Below are 21,961 nucleotides of genomic sequence, written 5' to 3' on the forward strand. Positions count from 1 at the left end.
GTGGACTCAGGAACAGAGACGGGCTGGGAGAAATGGGATTATTCCACAACACTTGGATATAATGATTGTGTTTTTATGCTTTATAGAAAGCTTGGTAACACTTTATTTGAAGTTTTATACAAGCAGGCATGGTGGTGACTGACTGCAGTCAGTCTACCCAGTACAGGGCTCTGAACATATTACATACACTCTGACACTGATACACCTTCACAAACTTTTTTGATGAATGGTGTATGGAACAGAGATGCCTAAGTAACATGGGTCGGCCCGTTCCCTCCCTTTGATTCCCTATTCCAAACTGGATTGGTGGATGTTGGTGGGGGGCCTTGGGGTTATGGGTTGGGGTCGGTGGCGGGGTTCGCTGGGTCCTCGGCTCCTTGGGGCTTTCTCTGATGTATATGTGGGGGCGGTGGCTGCCTCTCGGCTTGGGGTCTCGAGGTCTTGGGGAGGGTGGCCTGGGCTCCTTGGCCCCCGCTCTTTCTGCTGGCCTGGCTGCATCTTCGGGCCCGGAGCAGCTCCTGGATTTGCAGTAGCGTTTTTTGCAGATACATTGGTTTATGATGCACTGGCATGCCTTGGACTGTGGGATAAAACTCATAGTGGGCTTAACCTTAGACACGTTGATCCCAAATACCTGTTTTCGGTATTACCACTCACTCCTTCCCTCTGTCCACAGCCACCACCATTATACCAAAGCTTCACACTTGTCACCAGACTGGCTTGATTACACAACACAATAAGCACAATATACACAACTACAACTTCACATTTCACTCTCACTTTAACAAAAAAAAAAAGTGTAGAAAAGATATTTCCTATTGTTAATTTAAATGAAATACATTTTGCTAAAAAAGACTACATCGCTGCACAATTTCATGCAGGTCTGATTTATATATATACAGACCCTTTCCAAAAAATAGAATATCATGGAAAAGTTGTTTAATTTAAAGATTACAGATTTAGGGTCCACAATTTCAACGATTTCAAGAATTCATTTGTTTATTTGTACATAATTTGGGCTTCCAGCTCATGAAACCCACGAAAACAGGAATTAAAAAAAATTTGAATATTGTGAATAAATCACCATTTACTTCTCAGTTTTTCCAGAAAAAAAAGAGGAGAAGAAGAACTGGACTGTTGGCCAGTGGCCCAAGGTCCACTTTTCCGATTAAAGTAAAGTGTGCCTTTCATTCGGGAATCAAGGTCCAAGGGTTTGGAGGAAGATGGGTGAGGAACAGAAACCAAGCTGCTTGAAGTCCAGTGTTAAATATCCACAGTCAGTCATGATTTGGGGTGCAATGTTCTGTTCTGTAGATAAAAGTTACCGAAAGGTAAAAGTTACTACTTTCATCACCACATATTTTTTTATTTATTTTTTGGTATTAAATCTTGTCACGGTTCCCTTGCGTACAGTAAACATCTCATATATAAACTTAAAGGGTAATAAACCCCTGCCTTCTGCTGAGCTGCCACTAGGAGGGAAATTAAAAAAAGCCTTGATTATGGGCGTTACTGCTGTAGCAGTCAGACACGCCCAGCAACTTTGAGTAACCACCCCCTCCCCTCCGTCCCCGCACACAGAATCAAAACCCATCACAACTGCTAGCTAACGAGCTAAACATGAGCGAGTCCGACAGTACGGACACTTTTGCCACATACTGGTCATTTGAGGTGTCAATCCAACCAAGGAGGCGGGTGTCAGGCTTAATAGGAGAGGCGGGGCCAACAGTTAAAGTGATGACGCAGGGGTTTCAAGAGCTTACCATTCAACCAATAGCCAAATTCAATTGTAATAGCCGGCGTTCAACCCTCAGTGGTCAGAAATGACACGACGAAGAACATATGGATTATGTTCAATAAAATGGAAATTAAAAAAAATATCACAAAATATTATAATTTACTCAGTAATGGTTGGATGTAGAAATGCAACTAATTACTTTACTTCTTTTAAAACGTAACGTGATTACTTGTAATCTGTTACTTTCACCTCTGAATCTAAAGGATGAGGCAGGGCTTCAGTGTTTAGATGAAAAAAGGTGACCAGAAAAGCTCTTACTCTGACGTATTTTGTACTAAAACAGTGTGACACCAGTTTCCTCTACCCTTTGTTGATGCTTCTTCGCTATGACAGAAATAGCAGCGGGTAGATTAGAGTCAGCCTGCACAGCTGCTCTCAGATGGAGGCTGAGATACGGAGAACCCGTGTGAAGGGAAGAGAGACAAAGTACGTTTTTGTGTAATGTTTTATCATTGTGGGGACTGGGGGCCACGGTGATACAAACCCATAGAGACGCTGTACAAAAACCTCCTCTTTGGTAAACCTCCTGTTTAGACTTCACATGCAGTCAGGGAGGCTTGTTGGAGTGAAAAGTTATAATATGAGGGTTTCTAGGATGGGGGGACCTGCTGGCAAAGCAAAACTTTTGTCCATTAACCAAACTCAGCTGGATTACTGCTTTAAAAGGATCATTTTTAATGCAAAGGAGCATTTGGACATTTATTCACTCGATTTGACAACATTAAACTACACATGGATTTAATTTGGCTGGACCTGCATGTTTGAACTCTAGTTTTCCTCTGGATTATTTGCTTGTGTCTGACAAAGAAGGAATCAAAGTGTTTTATGGCTTTTTAGTGAAGTGTCTGTCAGTGTGATTATGGATCAGTGGTATACTTTGGAAAAGGAACAAAACTCACTGTTTTGGGTAAGTCAGTGCTCTCTCCCATCAGTTTGTGTTAAAATGATCTAAATGTTGTTTTATAACATAAACAACAATTTGCTGTGATAAGAAATGCCATATTTAGCAAAGTTCCCAACACTGTGAGCTATGCTCAGCCTGCTTACTTCGGCCAAGGAACCAGACTGACCGTTTTAGGTAATTATTGTTTTAATGCTGTAATATTATACGGTCTTTCTATTTTAGACAGTGTTGGAATTATCAAATGATTAATCAGCATAAATCCATGCTCAGTCCTCCTGCACTGTGACTATCTAACCAAAGCATTATTTAGAAAAGGAATCAAACTGACTGTTCTAGGTAAAATATTTACTTTAATACATTGTAATATAATTTCATCAGAACATTTGTGAGCTTAGTGTGAGAATTCTTAAAAGTAACTGTAGTAGACAGGTTTCATTCATTATACTTCTACACTGTGACAACTATTATCCAGCATACTTTGGACAAGGAACCAAACTGACTGTTCTAGGTAAATATTTGCTTTAATACGTTCTAATAATAACATCTCCATTTAGTCATAGCATTAGTTAGCTTAGTGTGATTTTATTTTTTAAAGATAACACTGGTAAACAGGTTTCATTCATTATACTTCTACACTGTGACACCTCTAATCCAGCATATTTTGGACAAGGAACTAAACTTACTGTTTTAGGTAAGTGAGAACAATACAAGTAAAAAAAAAAGGAGAAAAAAAAAAGAATAGTTTGACCTCTGGTAGTTTTTTGTTTCTTATTTTGCATGTTTTAAAAGAATCAAGTTAAAATGGGTGTTTTGGGTAAGTATATTTTTGAGGGAAATTCTGTAATAATGCTTGACGTATACAGTAATATGATTAAACATCAAGGCTGTATCGTAGGTTGTTTGTGTATTGATTTGGTGAACTGTGAGCTGGTCTGATGTAGCTTACTTTGGTGGAGGAACGAAACTAAGTGTTTTAGGTAAGACGCATTCAACTTTAAATCAATGCTGTTTAAAAGTTTGCAATAATAACAGAAAAAAAACACACAACGAATCCTAATCTATTGTTTGCAAACTCACTGCCTTTTGTTGTTAACCTTGAATACTGTAAGTACAAATCTTATTTTGGCCTGGGTACAAAACTGTCTATTTAGTCAGTTTAACAACTAGTTTCATTGTTACAATATATCAAGAAAACTGATATACTGAAGCCTTAAAAATATTTTTTTTGTACAAATCTGTTTGAGTGAAAATCTCCACTTGATAAGTGTCTTTTATTATTCCTTTGGAAATCTGGAAGACAATCTCTAAAGAAAAGAAAAAAGTTTTATTTTAAGCAAGGAGCAAATGCCGTGTTATTGTTGCAGAAGCCCTTCATGAAGTAAGAAAATTTGTACTTAAATATCATATGTCAAAACGTTAAATTTATTTTAGGATGTAGATTACAACAATAAAAAATCTTTACGCAGCAAAGTCTGTCGGGATCAAAGTCTTTTCACAGACAGAGAATGTTAAACACAGGTGTATTTTAAACCAGCTGAAAGTCTCTGTGCTCCTATAGTGTGGCATACTTTGGAGCTGGAAGTAAACTCACTGTTTTAGGTAAGAAAATACCATCCAAAAACCAGAGATATTTGGTTTTCAGTTTTATTTGGTAGATTTTCAAGAAATATGTTAAACATTCACAATATATATTTAACCTGTCATAGACAGAATTTACATCAGGAGTACGGTAACTTAAATGTGTTTACTATGACAAACAACTCAGATTAAGTTTGAGTCTTTAACAAAAGGCCTGTTTGCTCGTCAGAATACTTGTAATAATGATGTATTATGATGAGTTTAAATGGGAAAAACAAGGAGTTTTTCATACAAACAACTGGGTGATGTAAATGGTGCCTTTAAGTTCACCTCCAGCTTGACTATATTTAAGTTTTAATTTTGTGCATAATGCAGTTTGACACATTGAAAACAGGTCAGTTTGTTTAAATTGATCACAGCTGTAAATAGGTATATATTAAAAAGATAATTGTGCTTTACTGTAATACTGTGATCTGATTGGTTTCCTGTATAAATAGAATAATGGACTCTAGTAACTATAAAATGTGAAGTGAAATCATGACCTTAACTCTTACAAATTGATGGAATATAATTTTACATCAATTAATAATTTAAGGGAAATAGAATTCTTGAGGATACCTTCTCATAATACAAAATACACCTCTAAATACCAGTACTGTAGTTTTCAGTGTAAAATGACATTCAGGTCAAAAATACATTTATAAAGCTAAGATTTAAAAAAAAAAAAAAAAACGCTAATAAAAAAATGATTTAAAAGCCCTGACAGCCTGTGTCTTGCTGTTGAATTGCAAATAGTATTTAAGAGAAATTTTCAGCGTGAAAAAATACTGTCAGCAAGGACAACAAGGACATTTTTTCTTTTATTTTCTCAAAATATGAAAGTCACACTTTATAATTCAGATCTAAAAGCTTAATTTAATGATCAAATAAGATAAATCTTATCTTTTGACAATGGACATATATAACTAAATTAGTTTTTTATTGTGTCTTGCCTCATCAATGAAGTATTCTTATCACATGAAAAAAGCAGTACAGGGAACAATTCTAAGGGATATTTGAAGAAAACAATTCAGAATTTTAAGACTATTGAAAATGTTATCACTGTTTTTTATGTTTACACTAAATTAACTCTTTCTGCTTTGATTCTGTGACATATTTACAATACTTTGCAGAAACAGGACGTGAACCCATCCCACCCACTGTAAAGCTATTCAAACCATCAGCAAAAGAAGGTGACAGGACCAATAAAAAGACCCTAGTTTGTTTGGCCTCTAACTTCTACCCAGACCACATCAGTGTGATTTGGTCCATCAATGGAAATAGACATGAAGGTTCTACGGATTCTGCTGCTCAGCGAGATGAAAGCTTCTACAGGATCACCAGCAGACTGACAGTCAATGCTGAACAGTGGCACAACCCGGACAACAGTTTTACTTGTGAGGTCAACTTTTTTAATGGTAAAACCACCATTACACATCAGAAAACGCTCAAAGGCGTTAAAGGTACGTGTGCTTTTACACAATTATAAGCAATGTTTTCTGAATCTTTACATAGTGGGAACAATTTCTGAGTTTCTTTTTGGTCTTAATTGCAGGTAACACAACGGTAATCATGAAAAGAGGTGAATAATTTGTCTTCATAGATTATTAAAGTTGTTGCATGGCTAGGTTTGATCCTGGAAAGCTACGTTCTGTGTTTATCTGAATTTTTAAAAAATGTTTTCTATCAATTCTCTGCAGAAAATCTTTTAAGGATCACTCAAAATGCCAAACTCTCCTATATCATTTTCATCACCAAGAGCTGTGTCTATGGAGCATTTGTCACATTTCTGGTGTGGAAGTTTCACGTATGTTAAGCACAGTTTTCCTTTTCTAATCCAACATTACCTTCAATATGTTACGCACAGAGTATATGTGCTGACACAGCATTTATATTTATACCCAACATGTTAGGAAAAAAGGTTCCTCACAATTACATGCAACTGTTTCATTTGTGTGTTACAGGCATCTGCAGGAAAACAAAAGTGAAGCTGGAGAAAACAAACAGCAATTGGTGTTTGTAAAGAAGATCATATTCACACTCTCATATATTCTGCAAAGTCCATTTTTTTATGAAATGGATGAATTAGCTACTAAACAAGCATCACAGGATCTCATTTAGTAGAAATATCTTGTTTAATGAATTTAAAATGGCTTTTGTTGTGAGGTGTATTATGTTCCTCTTGTATTGTGCTTATTAAAGGTTTATACTGTTTCTGAATTAATAATTGACTTTATCCAAATGCATATGAGTGTCCAACAATGTTTATTCAGCCTGTGTATTTGAGACCTATCAGGAAGATCTTTAGTGTGGAGATGATTCTGTAAACAAGATACCAGATGCATAACGTGTATTCTTCAAGTTTATATACACTGTATCTGCCGATACCAGACAGGCTTGTAATTTAGTCCAAGTTTCGAGCAAGAAGATCCCATATTTGGTGATGAGCTAATGTTAACGATATGTTGGATGACATACCTCTGAAGCATATATGCTTTTGCCTTCCCTGACCAGCCTCAGAGTTGGCATTGATCCAGCTGCAGCTCTCAGCAGGTCATTTTTTACCTGTTCAGGACTCAGATTGTATAATAAATGTCATATTATTTGCAACTCAGTTGTCCTGAAGACTTATTTTACACCACCTTTTTGTTATTACCATCCACACCACAAGATAGAACTGTTGCATTTTGATCTTCTTAATCATTGACAGGTTTATATTTTTCTGTTTGTGCTGCTCACATATTTTAGCTTCAGTATTGTCACGTTTATCATTGAATATATAATTAAAAATCAGAAAAATAAAAAGAGGTTCTAAGAATATATCTCGATGTTCCACTTCTACAATGACTGCTTCTCATTTTACAAAGAAGGTCAAAGCAGTTGTTAGCAACAGGTTCTACATACATGCAGAGAATTAAGCAAAAACAGCAGAATGCAGGATGTGGTGAGAACGCTGCCTGCACAAACGTCACACTTAACCACAACCTCGAGCGCCTACACATCTGCACACCCCTGCACATCCGCAAAGTGTGTTTGAAACCCATGACTGTGGCATTTGTCACGAAACAGATGTTTACTGTAATCAAATTTGTTTTAAAATGACATTTAGTAAATTAATTTATCTACTGGCTCTTTTAATTCATATTTATGTTTAAAAAAATATATGTATTTAGATCCTCTAATGGGATATAAAAGGAAACATGTGCTGCACATTGTTCATTAAATGTATTGTAAGGTTTTAACATTCAATTCAAACACACTTGACTAAAGTTGCTGATACGTTACTATTTTGTGAAACGATATAGAGAATACATAGACAATAATAAAAAATATTCTTTTACATTGTTATGGCAGGTTAAACCAACTGTTTTTATTGTGAACATTCAAGTTTCAGAGAAGGGCCTGTCTTCACTCACAATTACTATGTGTAGCATTGCACTAGCTCGTTCTATTGTGCTATTTCATAGTTGCAGTAGGAATTTGTGTCAAAGATGATTTCTAAATTCAAAATTTAGATCAAATTATATGAAGCCATTCCTAGTTTACTCAGGGTACCACACACTGGATCATGATCATGTGACTTAGGCTACACATTGAGACAGTTATTCAGCCATAAACCTCAGGAATAACTGGCTTACGGCGGCCAAATGTTCATAGCAATTGTCGCTTTTTGATTCTTCAATGTTTTTCTTTCTTGTGACTGTGAAGCAGAATTTACCAAGAGTTGGATTGTTCGCCCACTAATAGGAAACGTGAGCTGGGATTAGACCATGATGAGACAGGTTAGCTTTACCATACTCATAATGTGTTGTTGCAATAGTAAACCTACTAAGAGAGTTCTAATTACCAAATCTGAGATGAGAGAACAGACAAACACACACTTAAAAAACAAAACATGGCCGAGCCAATGTTAGAAGAGGTTTGACTGAAATCCTTCAACAAAAGCCAGTAGACATCACAGTTTTAGCAGAATGAAGACAAATAAAGGGTGGAATGATTGATGTTCTAGGAACGCCGTACAGTAAATACCCATGAGTTGTACAGTATATAGCCCCTGATTTAGGTAACCAGGCAAATGTTAAAGCTGTAGTTTGTAGAATCCTCCCTACGCTCCATTTTGAAACCGAAACTGAAACTTAGCCTTTCTTATCTGTGTCTTTTGTGAACGCTCTTAGCATCTTTTTTTCTCAATAGTGACATAGTGACAAGTGTAGAGACTTTATCTTGTGTTATTGGAGATTGTTCTGATGTTTTAGAGACTGACATGAATAAATCAGAATCAGAATGTTTTATTGCCATTGTTGATGAACAGAATTCACAACTAGGAATTTTCTTTGGCTTACAGGTGCTTAAAAAAGGTGCAATAGCAAACAATAGAAGACAATAGATTAAATAAAAATAAAATAAGATTAAGGAATACAATAATACGTTCTTGATAATAATATATATAATAAACATGTCAGTGCAGGTTATTAAGAACATGATTTATAAAGTGACCCAGATTATAGCAGATTATAAAGTGTCACGTTTGTAGAGAATGTATCACTTTAGTTACTGGCCTGAGCAGCGGCTGTTGCCGTCAGCTCGTCCCCACCACAAGCTCTCACAAGCGGCTGTGATCTCAGCAGCCGCTCAGGGCAGAGTGACATCCATAACTCCGCATCCACACTGTAAAATGAATTCCCCTTAAATAAGCTTCTCTTGGTTTACACACAATTTATCCCATCTGTTATCAACCTCTCTCTGACACCAATGTGTGGGTCGGACCCTCTGCAGTCACTGGGATCCACGAGGACGCAAAGCAGTCCATTCCTGCCGAACATGTTAGTGCCTTTATTCTGTTGCTTCTCCACCATGGTCTGCCTTTTTCCTCTTGATTTACTGTGTAACAGTTGTGACTAATGCTTCTGCTGGTACATCCGTCATTACACTTTCACTACCGATGGTCCTTGAACGTGCCTGACTTCAGTCGAGCAGCCAATAGTAGTGCTCAAAACAGCTCTGGAGCACACTGTAGAAAGATCTCTGATTGGCTGACATCCAGTGTCACACTCCTGGATTTCTAAACATCATTTACAGGGCCAGGAGAAGGAGGAGAGATTCACTGTCAACTCAGAACATTATGAATTACAATATGCTTAAAAATGATTATGGATTTTTGACCAAATGATGCAAAAAACGTATATACTGCAGCTTTAAAGCACCACATACAAAAAGGCATGCTTTTGCATAGGGCTGAGACAGTTCAGCTGTCACAATGTGTAATGTATACATTGTCCGAACAAATGTTTTTGTGTAATCTAAAGGAGCAACTCCTGAGAAATACTTTAAAAGAACTCAAACTATGAAGTGTTTGCTTAGAACCCTCCTTCACTGATATTTAGAACAACCATTATTGAAATATGGAAACAAATCTGTGTCTTGAACGTTAGTTTTTATCCACAAACTTGAAATAATACAACAAAATCTGTAATTCTATAATAGAAGAAATGCTATGCAATATTCCAAATCCACTGAAAATGAGTACATGTACAGGGTTATTGGTTAGAATCAATTACATTTGTATCACATATGTAGGATTCTCACATCAGTTGACCCAATCTCGCATGTGTCAGTTTCATTCTTTCATTCATTTTCTGTTCATCTCACATCAGGGTAAAGCAAGGCACATCACAAGACGTACAGTAAGTCTGTCACAGAACCCAAAGAAGTATTATGGGGAATACCCCATATTCATATTATTAGTGTCTACATATTGCAACCTCCTTCCTTGGTTTTATACTTGAAAGAAATTAATCAAAAGTAGCATGAAGCCAGCACTTATTTAGAGAAAACGAGCTTCATGGTGATGAAGGTTTTTTTCAAGGCAAATTGGCTGGTTCTTGGAACAATAATCAATAATCTGATATATAATAGCCATTTTTGTTTTTGAAATCAGTATCTGTAAATGTATTGAAAAGTTTATTCCTTTATTTCTTTCTTTTTAGTTTTTCTGTTATAAATCTTTGTACTGTACTTCAAAGGAAGCACTTGCTCAAAACATAAATATTAAATATTCTAATCGTGCTAAATGTTTTAATTTCACTGCAGTAACTCCATATAAAATCAGACTCTGATACACAAGAGTTTTTACCTGCAGCTCATTACTGGAGGATAACTTGTGTTCTATCTTATCATGACAAATACTGTATAAGTGCGCCATCTACCGAAAATTCTACAGAATAATTGAGTGCATACAAATTCAGTTTTGTAAATGTGAAACAACATCTGTGGCCTCCTCCAATACAGTCTGCAAATGATCTATCCTTCAATACACCTTTTACACTGACTCATCTCATGTGTTGCAGTCTATCCAAGTCTATAGGGAGAAATATAGGCCATTACTGAGACGTAATGCATTATTTTGTTTAAACTTTTGATGATTACATGGGTGTTACATGAGTTTAACTCATTCCAACATGATCTTGTAAAATTGTCAGGTTAATAAATTTATTATTTTGTGCATACCAAGACAATATCCGAATTTTGTGCCACTTGGAATGAAAATATGCTTCAGATGAATAAAACTTACACCAGAATGTGACGATACAGCTAAGAAGAAGGGGTTGGTTGGCTGGGGGAAAGGATAGATGTTCAGGGTTAGGGTAAGGGGATAGGGAAATATCTCTCATCTTTAGTTCACCAGTCCTAAATTCATTCCAGGCAGGGTCCACATTGCATGTGTCTCCAGAGGCATGGGAAATAATACACATTTAAAGAAAAAAATTCTACTTTTACACATCTTTAGTTCATCTTAAAGTCAATGAGCTCAGTGCTGCTAATTTCCATCTGTTGTCCCGAGACAATTAGCTTATGGCTATAATCTGACATAGTTACATTTGTTGAATGTTCTTTGATATGTACTGTCCCTACTTAAATAAATAAAAATAATAAATAAAATATGAGTCAATGCACTCAGAACAAAAGCAAACATGATTTTGGAGGCAGAGGAGACGTGTTGGTTCTATGACTTTAACTGTTATGATCCCATAAAACAATGAATTAGACTTTGAAAGACAAATACACAGAAAGACATTGACTAAGGCTCTTTTACAGTGAAGAACGTTGAAGCAGCTGACACCAGAGTGTTCTGTGTCCTCACTGTGGTGATCACATGCAAAGGTGCACAAAAACCACATGACTCATTCTGAGTAACTGCCTGAAATCAACAGCCAACACACACACACACACACACACACACACACACACACACACACACACACACACACACACACACACACACACACACACACACACACACACACACACACACACACACACACACACACACACACACACAATCTGAACATATTGAATAGAAACACTTGCAGAGAAACACCACAGATATGTAGGTTTTATTACAGTAGTTAAGGCTGCTTTGTTATCCTTTGTGCTGCACAACATTATTCCACATTTTGAGATTTATATTATTTATTATCTTGCTTACTTTATTTCTTGATTGTAATTTATCCTTTTTATTTATTATAATCAAGAGGTGCTCAGCACTTTACTCAAGGCAAAACTCAACACACAGAAGAGTTAAAGATGCTTTTACAGTTTTTTACGATTGAATAAACACTAAAATCTAAAGTGTTGCCCAATTATCAAAACCTTACACTCAAGGAGCAAAACTTGGCCCCAGATTTGCACCACTGTCAGCACAATGAGTCCGTTCACACTTTGTGCAAAACAATACACACCGTGATTTGAAACACTAACACACACGTCTATGCATTAGACACATAAGTATATCAAGATGTCACTTCCTTGCAATTCCAAAGCACTGACTGTCAAATTACCACACCTATGAGCCAGTTGATTGAACACTGCCATCAGGTGTACAAACACAAGATTGCTTAATTGTAGACACACCAATCAGGTTTAAGCACTAGAACAAATGCAGCAGGTGAGTTCACCAAGCTTAACCAAAATGGAAGGAGGAGGAAGAGGAAGAGTGAGGATGAGAGGGGGAATCGGAGAAGGAGGAGGAGAAGAAGGAGGCAGAGGCCGTGGCCGAGGAAGAGGAAGAGGAAGAGGAAGACCTCAAGCAGGAGTAGGTGAAGCTCAAAGGAGAAGAGGTCCAACTTTAAGCAATGAAATTCGCGCAACTCTTGTGGACCATGTTGTGAACCATGGATTGACGCTGAGGGAGGCTGGACTGAGAGTCCAGCCAAATCTCAGCAGATTCACCGTGGCATCTGTCATAAGGGCATTCAGACTGGAAAACAGGTAAAAAAATTACCTGTTTACAGCTTCTTACTGTATGCACCCCATATCAGCACTTTTGATACCCCTTCCTGTGACATTTTACAGTAGGTTACATGTATTTTGTTCTACATAGGATTGAGGGTCGAGTACAACGAGGAGGAAGGGCTCCCATTTTCACACCACTGCAGGAGAGGGAGATTGCGAATATGGTTTTGGCAAATAATGCCATCAGGCTTCGTGAAATCCAGGCCAATATTATTGAAGACCAAATCATCTTTTATAATGTGAATCAGGTCTCTCTGTCCACCATAGCTCGTATCCTGAAGGCACATCAGGTACAAATGAAACAGTTGTACCGAGTGCCTTTTGAGAGGAACTCAGAGAGGGTCAAACAGCTGTGGCATGAGTATGTGGAGGTATGTATTGTTCACTTTAGCACTCTGATGTTGCATACTGCACACATAACCTTTTTTTACATGTAAATGTACTGTACACTAAATCTATGCTGAACTACACTATCTTGTCTTTCACTGTATTTTAGAGAGTTTTACAAATGGATGCTGAGGCCATTCAGCATGAGTTCATCTACATAGACAAGGCGGGGTTCAACCTCTCAAAGGTCAGAAGGAGGGGAAGAAATGTAATTGGCCAGAGCGCAATTATTAGTGTCCCGGGGCAACGTGGGGGTAACATCACCCTTTGCGCGGCAATCACCCAGAATGGGGTCCTCCACCGCCATGCCAACATGGGTCCGTATAAAACACCTCACATCTTTACATTTTTGGACAGAGTATACAACCTCACAATCATAAATAACATGCAGATCCAATACATTGTCACCTGGGACAATGTTTCATTCCACCGCTCTGCTCTGGTTCAGAACCCACATTTCACAGTCCTTTTCCTGCCACCATATTCTCCATTTCTTAACCCAATTGAAGAATTCTTCTCGGCATGGCGGTGGAAGGTTTACGATCTGCACCCCCTGGCTTGGGTAGCCCTCATTCAGGCCATGGAGGAGGCCTGTGACCAGATTGAGGCCACAGCCATACAGGGGTGGATACGGCATGCACGGCGATTCTTTCCCCGCTGTCTTGCAAATGAGGATATCGCCTGTGATGTGGATGAAATTCTCTGGCCAGATCCAGCTAGGAGAAGAGACCAACAGTAGCAATTTATGTGCTGTGTTTTCTTTTTGGGGGGGTTCTTTTTTTGTACAGGATAAAATGTTATGTTCATGAAAACTGGGAAATGTTTTCTTTTTTCGCCATGTTGGCTTGAGTATATGGAGAAAAATAAATAACATTGTCAACAGCATTAGTCTTGTGTCCTGTGTGGTGTCTACAGTAATGCATACAAGTGTTCACTGTGTGTATTGTTTTGCAAAAAGTGTGAGCAGACATTGTGTTGACAGTTGTGCAAATCCGAGCGATTCTTTGCAAATTCACTGTGTGCTTCACCCATACTACTCTATGCACTTAGAAGCAGAATTAGCCGAAAGTGTTTAAGGTTTTCAACAGCAGAGTGTAACTGGTGCAAACAGAGTTAAGTCATATGCAACGTGTGTGTTTCATTTGGTAAAAAAATATGGTTTTGATAAGTTAGTGTATAGTTTTTACAAGAGTGGTTCATTTTGCAAAGGAGTTAAGGTGTTTTGCTAATTGGGTATGTGGTTGGGCTATTCGTGTGTTGGGTTTTGCTAAACAAAACAAAACAATCAAAATTGTGTTTATTCAATCGTAAAAAACTGTATTGTCAAAGAACACATAATGTAACAGTAGACATCAAACTAATGTGTCTCATTGATGTTACAGTAAGATGCTTTCTGTAATGTCAAGTAAGCATTTCAACTGTGACATCATTGCTCAGCCCCTCCTACAAGTGATTCATTCATGAAGCTATAGTTAGTTTAAGTTTTACATCCTTCAACCAGGGCATCATGAGCTCACTCTTAATAATCTTGGCAGCACTGCTTTTCTGTTTAGCAGGTACAGTTTATTTGATCAACCTCTTTAATAATATTGGAGCTAAGTTGATTTTGGTAATCTAAAGCTGTTTGTTTTTTTATTTTATTTTGTTTTCTACAGAGGTCTCAGCAGTCCGAGTGCACCAGGCTCCTGCAGCCTTACTGAAACCTCCTAGAGAAGAAGTTCAGATAACCTGCAATCACTCAAACCCTGACTTTTATATGATCCAGTGGTACAAACAGTCCTTTCACAAAAGTACCATGGCTCTTGTTGGTTATGTGAGATATTCTCTAACAGCTGTTGAAGAATCCTTTAAAAGCATTTATAATGTGTCAGGTGACGGACGCAGCCTGTCGTCTCTTCAAATCGCTGACTCTAAGGAGTTTGCGGACCATGCAGTGTATTTCTGTGCTGTCAGTAAAGCACGGTGCCACAAGTTCTCACTGAGCTGAACAGAAAACGTCCTCCAGTGTGACAATCATTCACTTTCTGATGATCGCAACAAATCAACCATATTTGACTTATCACAGCTTCACATCACACATCTGCCTAAATGAACCATTAGGGTTCAGTTCTCATCATTTTCAGAGAAATACACAGGGTAACTAAAAATTAAATAACGTTTTCAATAGAGGCCATAATCTATCAAGAGAGAAGGACAACAATATATATATATATATATATATATATATATATATATATATATATATATATATATATATATATATATTCCTGTATGTTTGAGCTAAATTAGGCCACATTAGAATAATTTTTGAATCCTTAAGTGTCTCCAGGTTTTTTTGTCATATAAGTGTGGCAACCCAGATTTTGTGAGATATCAGAATCAGAATCAGCTTTATTGGCCAGGTATGTTTAACACACAAGGAATTTAACTTTGGTAGACTGTGTTCTCTCTGTACAATGTAAACATTAAATAATAATCAACTAAAAATATAAACAGACTAATATGTACAAGACTAAATAAGATAATAGTGCAGTTGTGAGTAGTGCAAAAGGATGATGAAGTAAACATGAGGTAGTTATCTTTTTCAGTATTTACATTAAAGAGTGTGCGTAGATGATCATTTAAATTAAATAATATACGTATATATGTACATTTACAGTGATAGTTTAGTTCCAGGGTTATTTCACAGCAACAGGTCTGACACTCTTTGATTGTTTAGTGTTCATCACAGTGACAGCCTGGGGGAAGAAACTGTTTGTATGATGAGTTGTTTTGCCGTACAGTGATCTGTAACGTCAGCTGGAGGGGAGGAGTTTGAACAGTTTGTGTCCAGGGTGTGAGAGGTCTGCAGTGATGTTACCTGCCCATTTCCTGACCCTGGACCGGTATAAGTTCTGAATGGGGGGCAGGTCAACATCGATGATCTTTTATGCAGTCCTGATTTTCCGTTGCAGTCTGTGTCTGTCTAGTTTGGTTGCAGATTCAAACCAGACGGTGATGGAGGTGCACAGAACAAACCGAATGATGGAGGTGTAGGACATGATCAGCAGCTCCTGGGTCAGGTTGAACTTCCTAAGATGAAACAGGAAGTACATCCTCTGCTGTGCCTTCTTTCTGATTGTGTCTATGTGGGAGGTCCACTTCAGGTCCCGTAAGATTGAGGATCCCATGAACCTGAAAGAGTCCACAGTAAACCCTGTGCTGTTCAGAATGGGTAGAGATTTTAATCACTCAGCAAGTTTTTAGTATTTCATACTATGACATGATAAAAACCTTTATTTCTACTACAATATCTCAATGTTGCTGTCACTTTTGTTATTTTTAAGACATAATTAGAGTTTTTGTCTTAATTATTTGTTGTTTCAAAAGCAAAAGTGTAGCAAACCACCCATTGAAAAGTGTACATGGTTAGTCTGTTTGAGGGTAATTCAATGTAGATTCTGTTCATGGATCGTCATTCTTACAGTTTTATTTTTTGTAATACTTATCCACCTCAAATTTCACTATTGGATTCAACTTTGCTGCAATAAGGAAAATAAAGTTCCCTACAAATTATACAGACCTGAAGAAAGTTTAAATTTGCATACCAATATGTAATATACCACTTTAAGACTTATTCTAAAGAGTCACTAAACCCAAAACCCACTTATTTCTGCTGAATACACATGTATTGGGGTATTAAGTAGTGCAGTTTATTAATTCTAGTTCCACTCTTCACATTTTCGTAAAAGTATTTTAATTTTGCGTATTTAATTGTAAATTGTGAGTTACTGGCCTCTAAAGGTTGAACGCCGGTTATTACATTTTATTTTTGCTAATGGCTGAAACTAATTCTTTAGATTCCGCTGCTTCATCATCTTTCATTGATGGCCCCTATAAAAGATGAGAGGAGGGAGGAGGGTTTCCTCCAATCACAGCCCTCAGTGAGCATTGATTGACAGCCTAAATGAGGAAGTGTTCAGTGTGAAACAGTCTGCTGTAACGGGGATGTTTTTGACCCTGTGCTTCTATAAAGAACAGATTCTGGTCTAATCAGAGGGTTTATCACGCTATGTGTTTATTTACAGACACATCTATGCTATGAGTGTATTCCTTTCTGTCTCTGTGTGTGTGTGTGGATGTGTGTGTATGTCTTTTCGCTATGTGCGTGAGGTGGTGGGAGAGAAGGGCTGTTTGCACTTGAGTGCTGTTTGTAAGGCTGTGTGTGCCTGTGGTAGTAGTGACAAATCTCAGCTGTGTGAAGTATGTGTGTGTGAGTGTACAGTCACATATTAATAATAATAATAATAATAATAATGCATTGGATTTTATATAGCGCTTTAAATAGACACTCAAAGCGCTTTACAGAATTAAGACATTGTGTGCATTACCGTCTGTCTCTGCACACAGCGGTCAACACAGTCAGAAAGATGGAAACAAGCAATGACAGAAGAAATAAACTCACTTTAAGAAAATGATACATTTGAACTGAGCATTTTACCAAAGGGTAGAAACACAGTGGGAGGAAAGTGGGTTTATACCATCAAGGAAAATGAAGAGAAAGAAAAGATCTTCAAAGCTAGATATGTAGCAAAGGGCTACAGCCAAACAGAAGCTATAGATTACCACCAAACCTTTGCACCAACAGCAAACATCACATCTGTGAGAGTGTTAATGCAGTTAGCAGTTCAAAACAACCTTAAAGTACATCAGATGGATGTCAAAACAGCATTCTTGCATGCTCCAATTGATGAAGAAATTTAAATAGAACAGCCAGAGGGCTATGAAGAACACACAGGAACAGGAGAGAAGTACGTGTACAAATTAAAGAAATCCCTGTATGGGTTGAAACAATCAGGAAGAAACTGGTACAAACTTTTAAATGACCATCTCGAACAAAACAATTTTGAAAAGAATCCAGCTGATCATTGTGTGTACAGAAAACAAACAGAAAAAGCCAGTGTTATTGTTCTCATTTGGGTGGATGATTTGACCATTGTTGCGAGCAGCATTGATATTTTGAACAATTTCAAAAAAACGATGAAATCCAAATTTAACTTGAAAGATTTGGGCAAAATATATATATATTTTTTTTAGGTATACATTTTAAGCAAGAAGAAGATGAAATTAAAATGAGCCAAAAGAAATACGCCCTGAAAGTGTTTGAAAAATACAGAATGTCAGATTCCAAACCGAGATCCACCCCATGTGAGCAAAGTGCTAATTTAAATGAAAATAATGGCGATGACAAAACAAACACTGTAAATCCTACACACTATCATGAGATAGTAGGTAGTCTGATTTATGCAATGACCTGCACCAGACCAGACATCAGTTGGATAGTGAGTAAACTGTCCCAAACATTAGCTAAACCTGCAACAGAAGACTTGGTGAATGCTAAACACGTTTTAAGATACCTCAAAGGTACATGTGACGATGAGCTAACATTCAAGAAAAACTACAAAGACTTGAACCTCATTGCATACAGTGACTGAAGCAAGGATGATGAGAACAAGGGGGAGTGTTGGAGTATGTTCTCAATCAGTCTTGTCTGTGTGATGTTAAATGTTTCTTTTTGGACTTTATTTTGATAGGCATGGAACATGGTTCTAGATCCTGCTGAGTTTGTTTTTACTTCCTTTTGTTTGTGAGTGTTTCCGGTTCCGTTTGAGCGAGACAGGGAGAGAAAACTTCCGGTACTGTGTTGCAGTTATGTTCTGATGAGGATGCCAGAACTAAGCTCAGAATAAAAACCACTCAAACAAGAAACGTGTGGTTCATAGAGAGAATGAGCAACGAGGCTGAACGCGCAACACATTTCAAGCCAACACTGCTGTGAAAAGCACATAATGTAATTAAAATGGCACTTTTACTTAGATTTGTTACATTTTTCCACAATTGTGACATTAAAATTGTTTGAGTTTACTGTATTTTTGTCTGTGTTTTTTATTTGATTCATTCATTCACTAAAATCCATTTAGATTGAGAAGTGTTTCTTTTTAGGGCAAATATAGTTATGCACTTAAAATGTGATTAATTTAGATTATTAATTACAAAGCCCCAAGTTAATTAGATTAATTTTTTAGGGGTGGGACTTATACACAGTGATGGGAGGGTTACTTTTACAAAGTAATTTGGTACAATTACAAGTAACCTGTTAAAAAATAGAATCAGTAACTTACTCTAAGTATCACTATATTAAAGTAATGTGACTGATTACTTTTGGATTACTTCAACACCAAACATGCAAATAAAGACAGAAAATGATAGAACACGTGTAACCTGCTCACTGTATTATTTTAGACTGACATAAAATCACCTTCTATAGTCACACTGTATTAAAGGGAATGTTTTAGTTTAACATAGACTGGGAGAAACCACAGTAGTTTAAATAAATAAGGTTATCAATCAATTTACTCATTAATTATGAAAAATTCTGTTTAATCATTGACCTAGACCACAGACCATACAATAACATGATTATTGTATTGTATAAAATAAATGTTATTGTTACAGCTTTGTAATATATGTAAAACAAAAAAGCACCACCTGAAAGTGGTGTCAGATAGTTCTATATTTATAGTTACAAAGATTATAAACACAACATAGCAACAATTAATATTAACATGCTCCAATGTTAACTTTAAATTATATTGTCTACACTTGTGTCAGCATGTACAACAACTGTGTTTGTGTATATTATTCAAATGGTAAATGTACTTGATTTATATAGAGCTTTATCCCTACAATGAAATTCTCAAAGCACTTTACATATCAGCTCATTCACCCATTCACACTCACATTCACACAAAAAAGGGACTAAACCAACTAAACCTCATCAAACCAACCAAGTCCCCATTATTCACAGAATGAACAAAGAGCTGTGCAAAAGGCTCAATATTGAACATTTAATAACTCAGCTTCATTTATTAATATAAGTGTTTTATATGACAAAATCAAATCTACAACAACACCTTTACTAATAACAAAAACAGATTTCTGTCTTGTTAATTATTATTATTATTATTATTATTATCATTATTATTATTATTATTATTATTATTATTATTATTATTATTATTATTATTATTATTATAATAACCAGATATATATTCGACATAGTGAAAGTATAGAATAAAGTATTTATCAATTACTAGACATTTCAGGCAATTCCATTTAAACTCCAAGCAAGCACACCTAGGGTCACGACCCCAAGGTTGAAAAATGCGGGGGAACAAACCTGTCGAAGTTAAAATTAAATGAATAAATAAATACACTTTAAAAATTTTTTAAATTAAATACAAATAAATAAATATAAGTGGGGAAAAATACAAAAGTTAAAATATAATTTAGAATATAAACACATCATTGAATAAATGCATGCAAAAAATATTGTCAAAATTTTTTATTAAATAGATTGATAAATATAAGTGGAAATAAAAATAAAAAAAAACACAAATATAATCTTTGTCTAACTTGTATTCATTTAATCATTTATTTTATACATATAAAACATTTAATTTTTTGTTTTGCTTTAATTTTTACTTTTGTTCTTTTATTCATTTATTTTTAATTTTGGCAGGTTTGGTCCTCAATAGAAAAACACGGGCCTAACGTGATCTCAGTGGTGCGTTCAGAATCCGTGGGAAACCGGGGGATTGCTATGAATTTTACGCAACAGACGGAACGTGAAAAGTGGTCACGTGCGTCGTAAAACTGAACGTTTCACCTTACGTAAAATATTTTATTTTTATAGTTCATATAAAACGTTAAGATAGCCATTATTTATGTATTGCTCACAAATAAAAACAAAAATAGACAGTGTATCTTGAAAAAATTTTTTTTAAAGTTTTTACGTAAAGTTGCGTGACGTCTTCGCCATAGAAACGAGTTGGATTAGACATTTAAATTCACCTGCTGAACTTTAACGTTCTTAGCGAGCAGCGAGAGACGTTGAGAGGAGAGCTGTTAGCATCTTTGAGCTGAGGAAGGAGAGAAAAACTTTACAAAACACTGATAAAAGTCATCAGAAGACCTCTACACGACCAGAAGAAGAACTTCAGACCAGGACCAGAACTTCAGAAAAAGACTTATAAGACGACGAGACCAGAAAAGTCAACCATGGCCCTGCGCATGGCTCACGGTAAGAAACGTTTTAATTATTCTCACCTGATAGGCCTTATTTCATCATTTTAGCACTGAAAAGTTAAACATATATTATGATTTATAATCTATAGGTCTGTCTAAATCAGGTTCTGGGCCTGAGACGTTTATATTTTATATTATAGGCCGACAGAAAATGGTTTTAACATAACGAAAATCAAGAAATGCTAATTTATCATGTGTTACTTTGACTTTTGTAATAATTTTACTCTGATGTGACGCTTTTAGTGAGCGTTAGGGCTGTTTCAACTGTTTTGCTGAGGTGTAATTATTATTATTATTTTTTTTAAAAAAACAAAAAGTAGATTTATTTAAGTCCTGTACTGACTGAGGTAGCTTTAATGTAAATTTGTACTTTAGTTAATAAATAATTTAAAGTCTAGTTTCACTTCATATTTTTCTAGATAAAATTGATACTGAACTATTTGTTTTGGTTTGTTTTTGAAGCAGCCAATGAGGTGGGTGAAATGTAGTTACCATGGATACTGTTTGCATTGTTTGTGCTTGAATATTTACTTCATTTATTTACATAGATACATACTTTATTTCCTACATTAATTAATTTCTTAAAATGTCTCCTTATTTAAATTAAATGTCTTACTTTTCCCCCTCTTATTTAATTTGTTTTTCAAAATCCTCCTGTGGACAAGTGTTAGCACACGTTAAAACAATTAAAAATTGTCCAATGTCATTGTGCTGTCCATATCAAAATAGAAAATAAATAATCAATAAATCAATAAATAAATTCCTTTAAAAAAAATAGCAGTGGTAAACATCCATCACTGCACAAATTAAATGTTTATTGATGTTTTATCTGTATA

At 36.2% G+C, this 21,961-nt stretch overlaps 2 gene segments (V, D, J or C); both read left to right on the forward strand.

Annotated features, from left to right (window-relative positions):
- Positions 1–21,961, forward strand: part of LOC114456123 (T-cell receptor beta-2 chain C region-like) — a 297,915-nt gene that overhangs the window by 103,047 nt on the left and 172,907 nt on the right.
- On the forward strand, positions 1,052–6,326 carry LOC114456126 (Ig lambda chain C region-like). The segment is given in 5 exon segments: positions 1,052–1,227; positions 5,453–5,782; positions 5,875–5,901; positions 6,020–6,126; positions 6,284–6,326. Coding segments are annotated over 5 exon segments (492 nt in total).

Source organism: Gouania willdenowi, chromosome 22 (genome assembly GCF_900634775.1).
Source record: "Gouania willdenowi chromosome 22, fGouWil2.1, whole genome shotgun sequence".
Lineage (NCBI taxonomy): Eukaryota > Metazoa > Chordata > Actinopteri > Blenniiformes > Gobiesocidae > Gouania > Gouania willdenowi.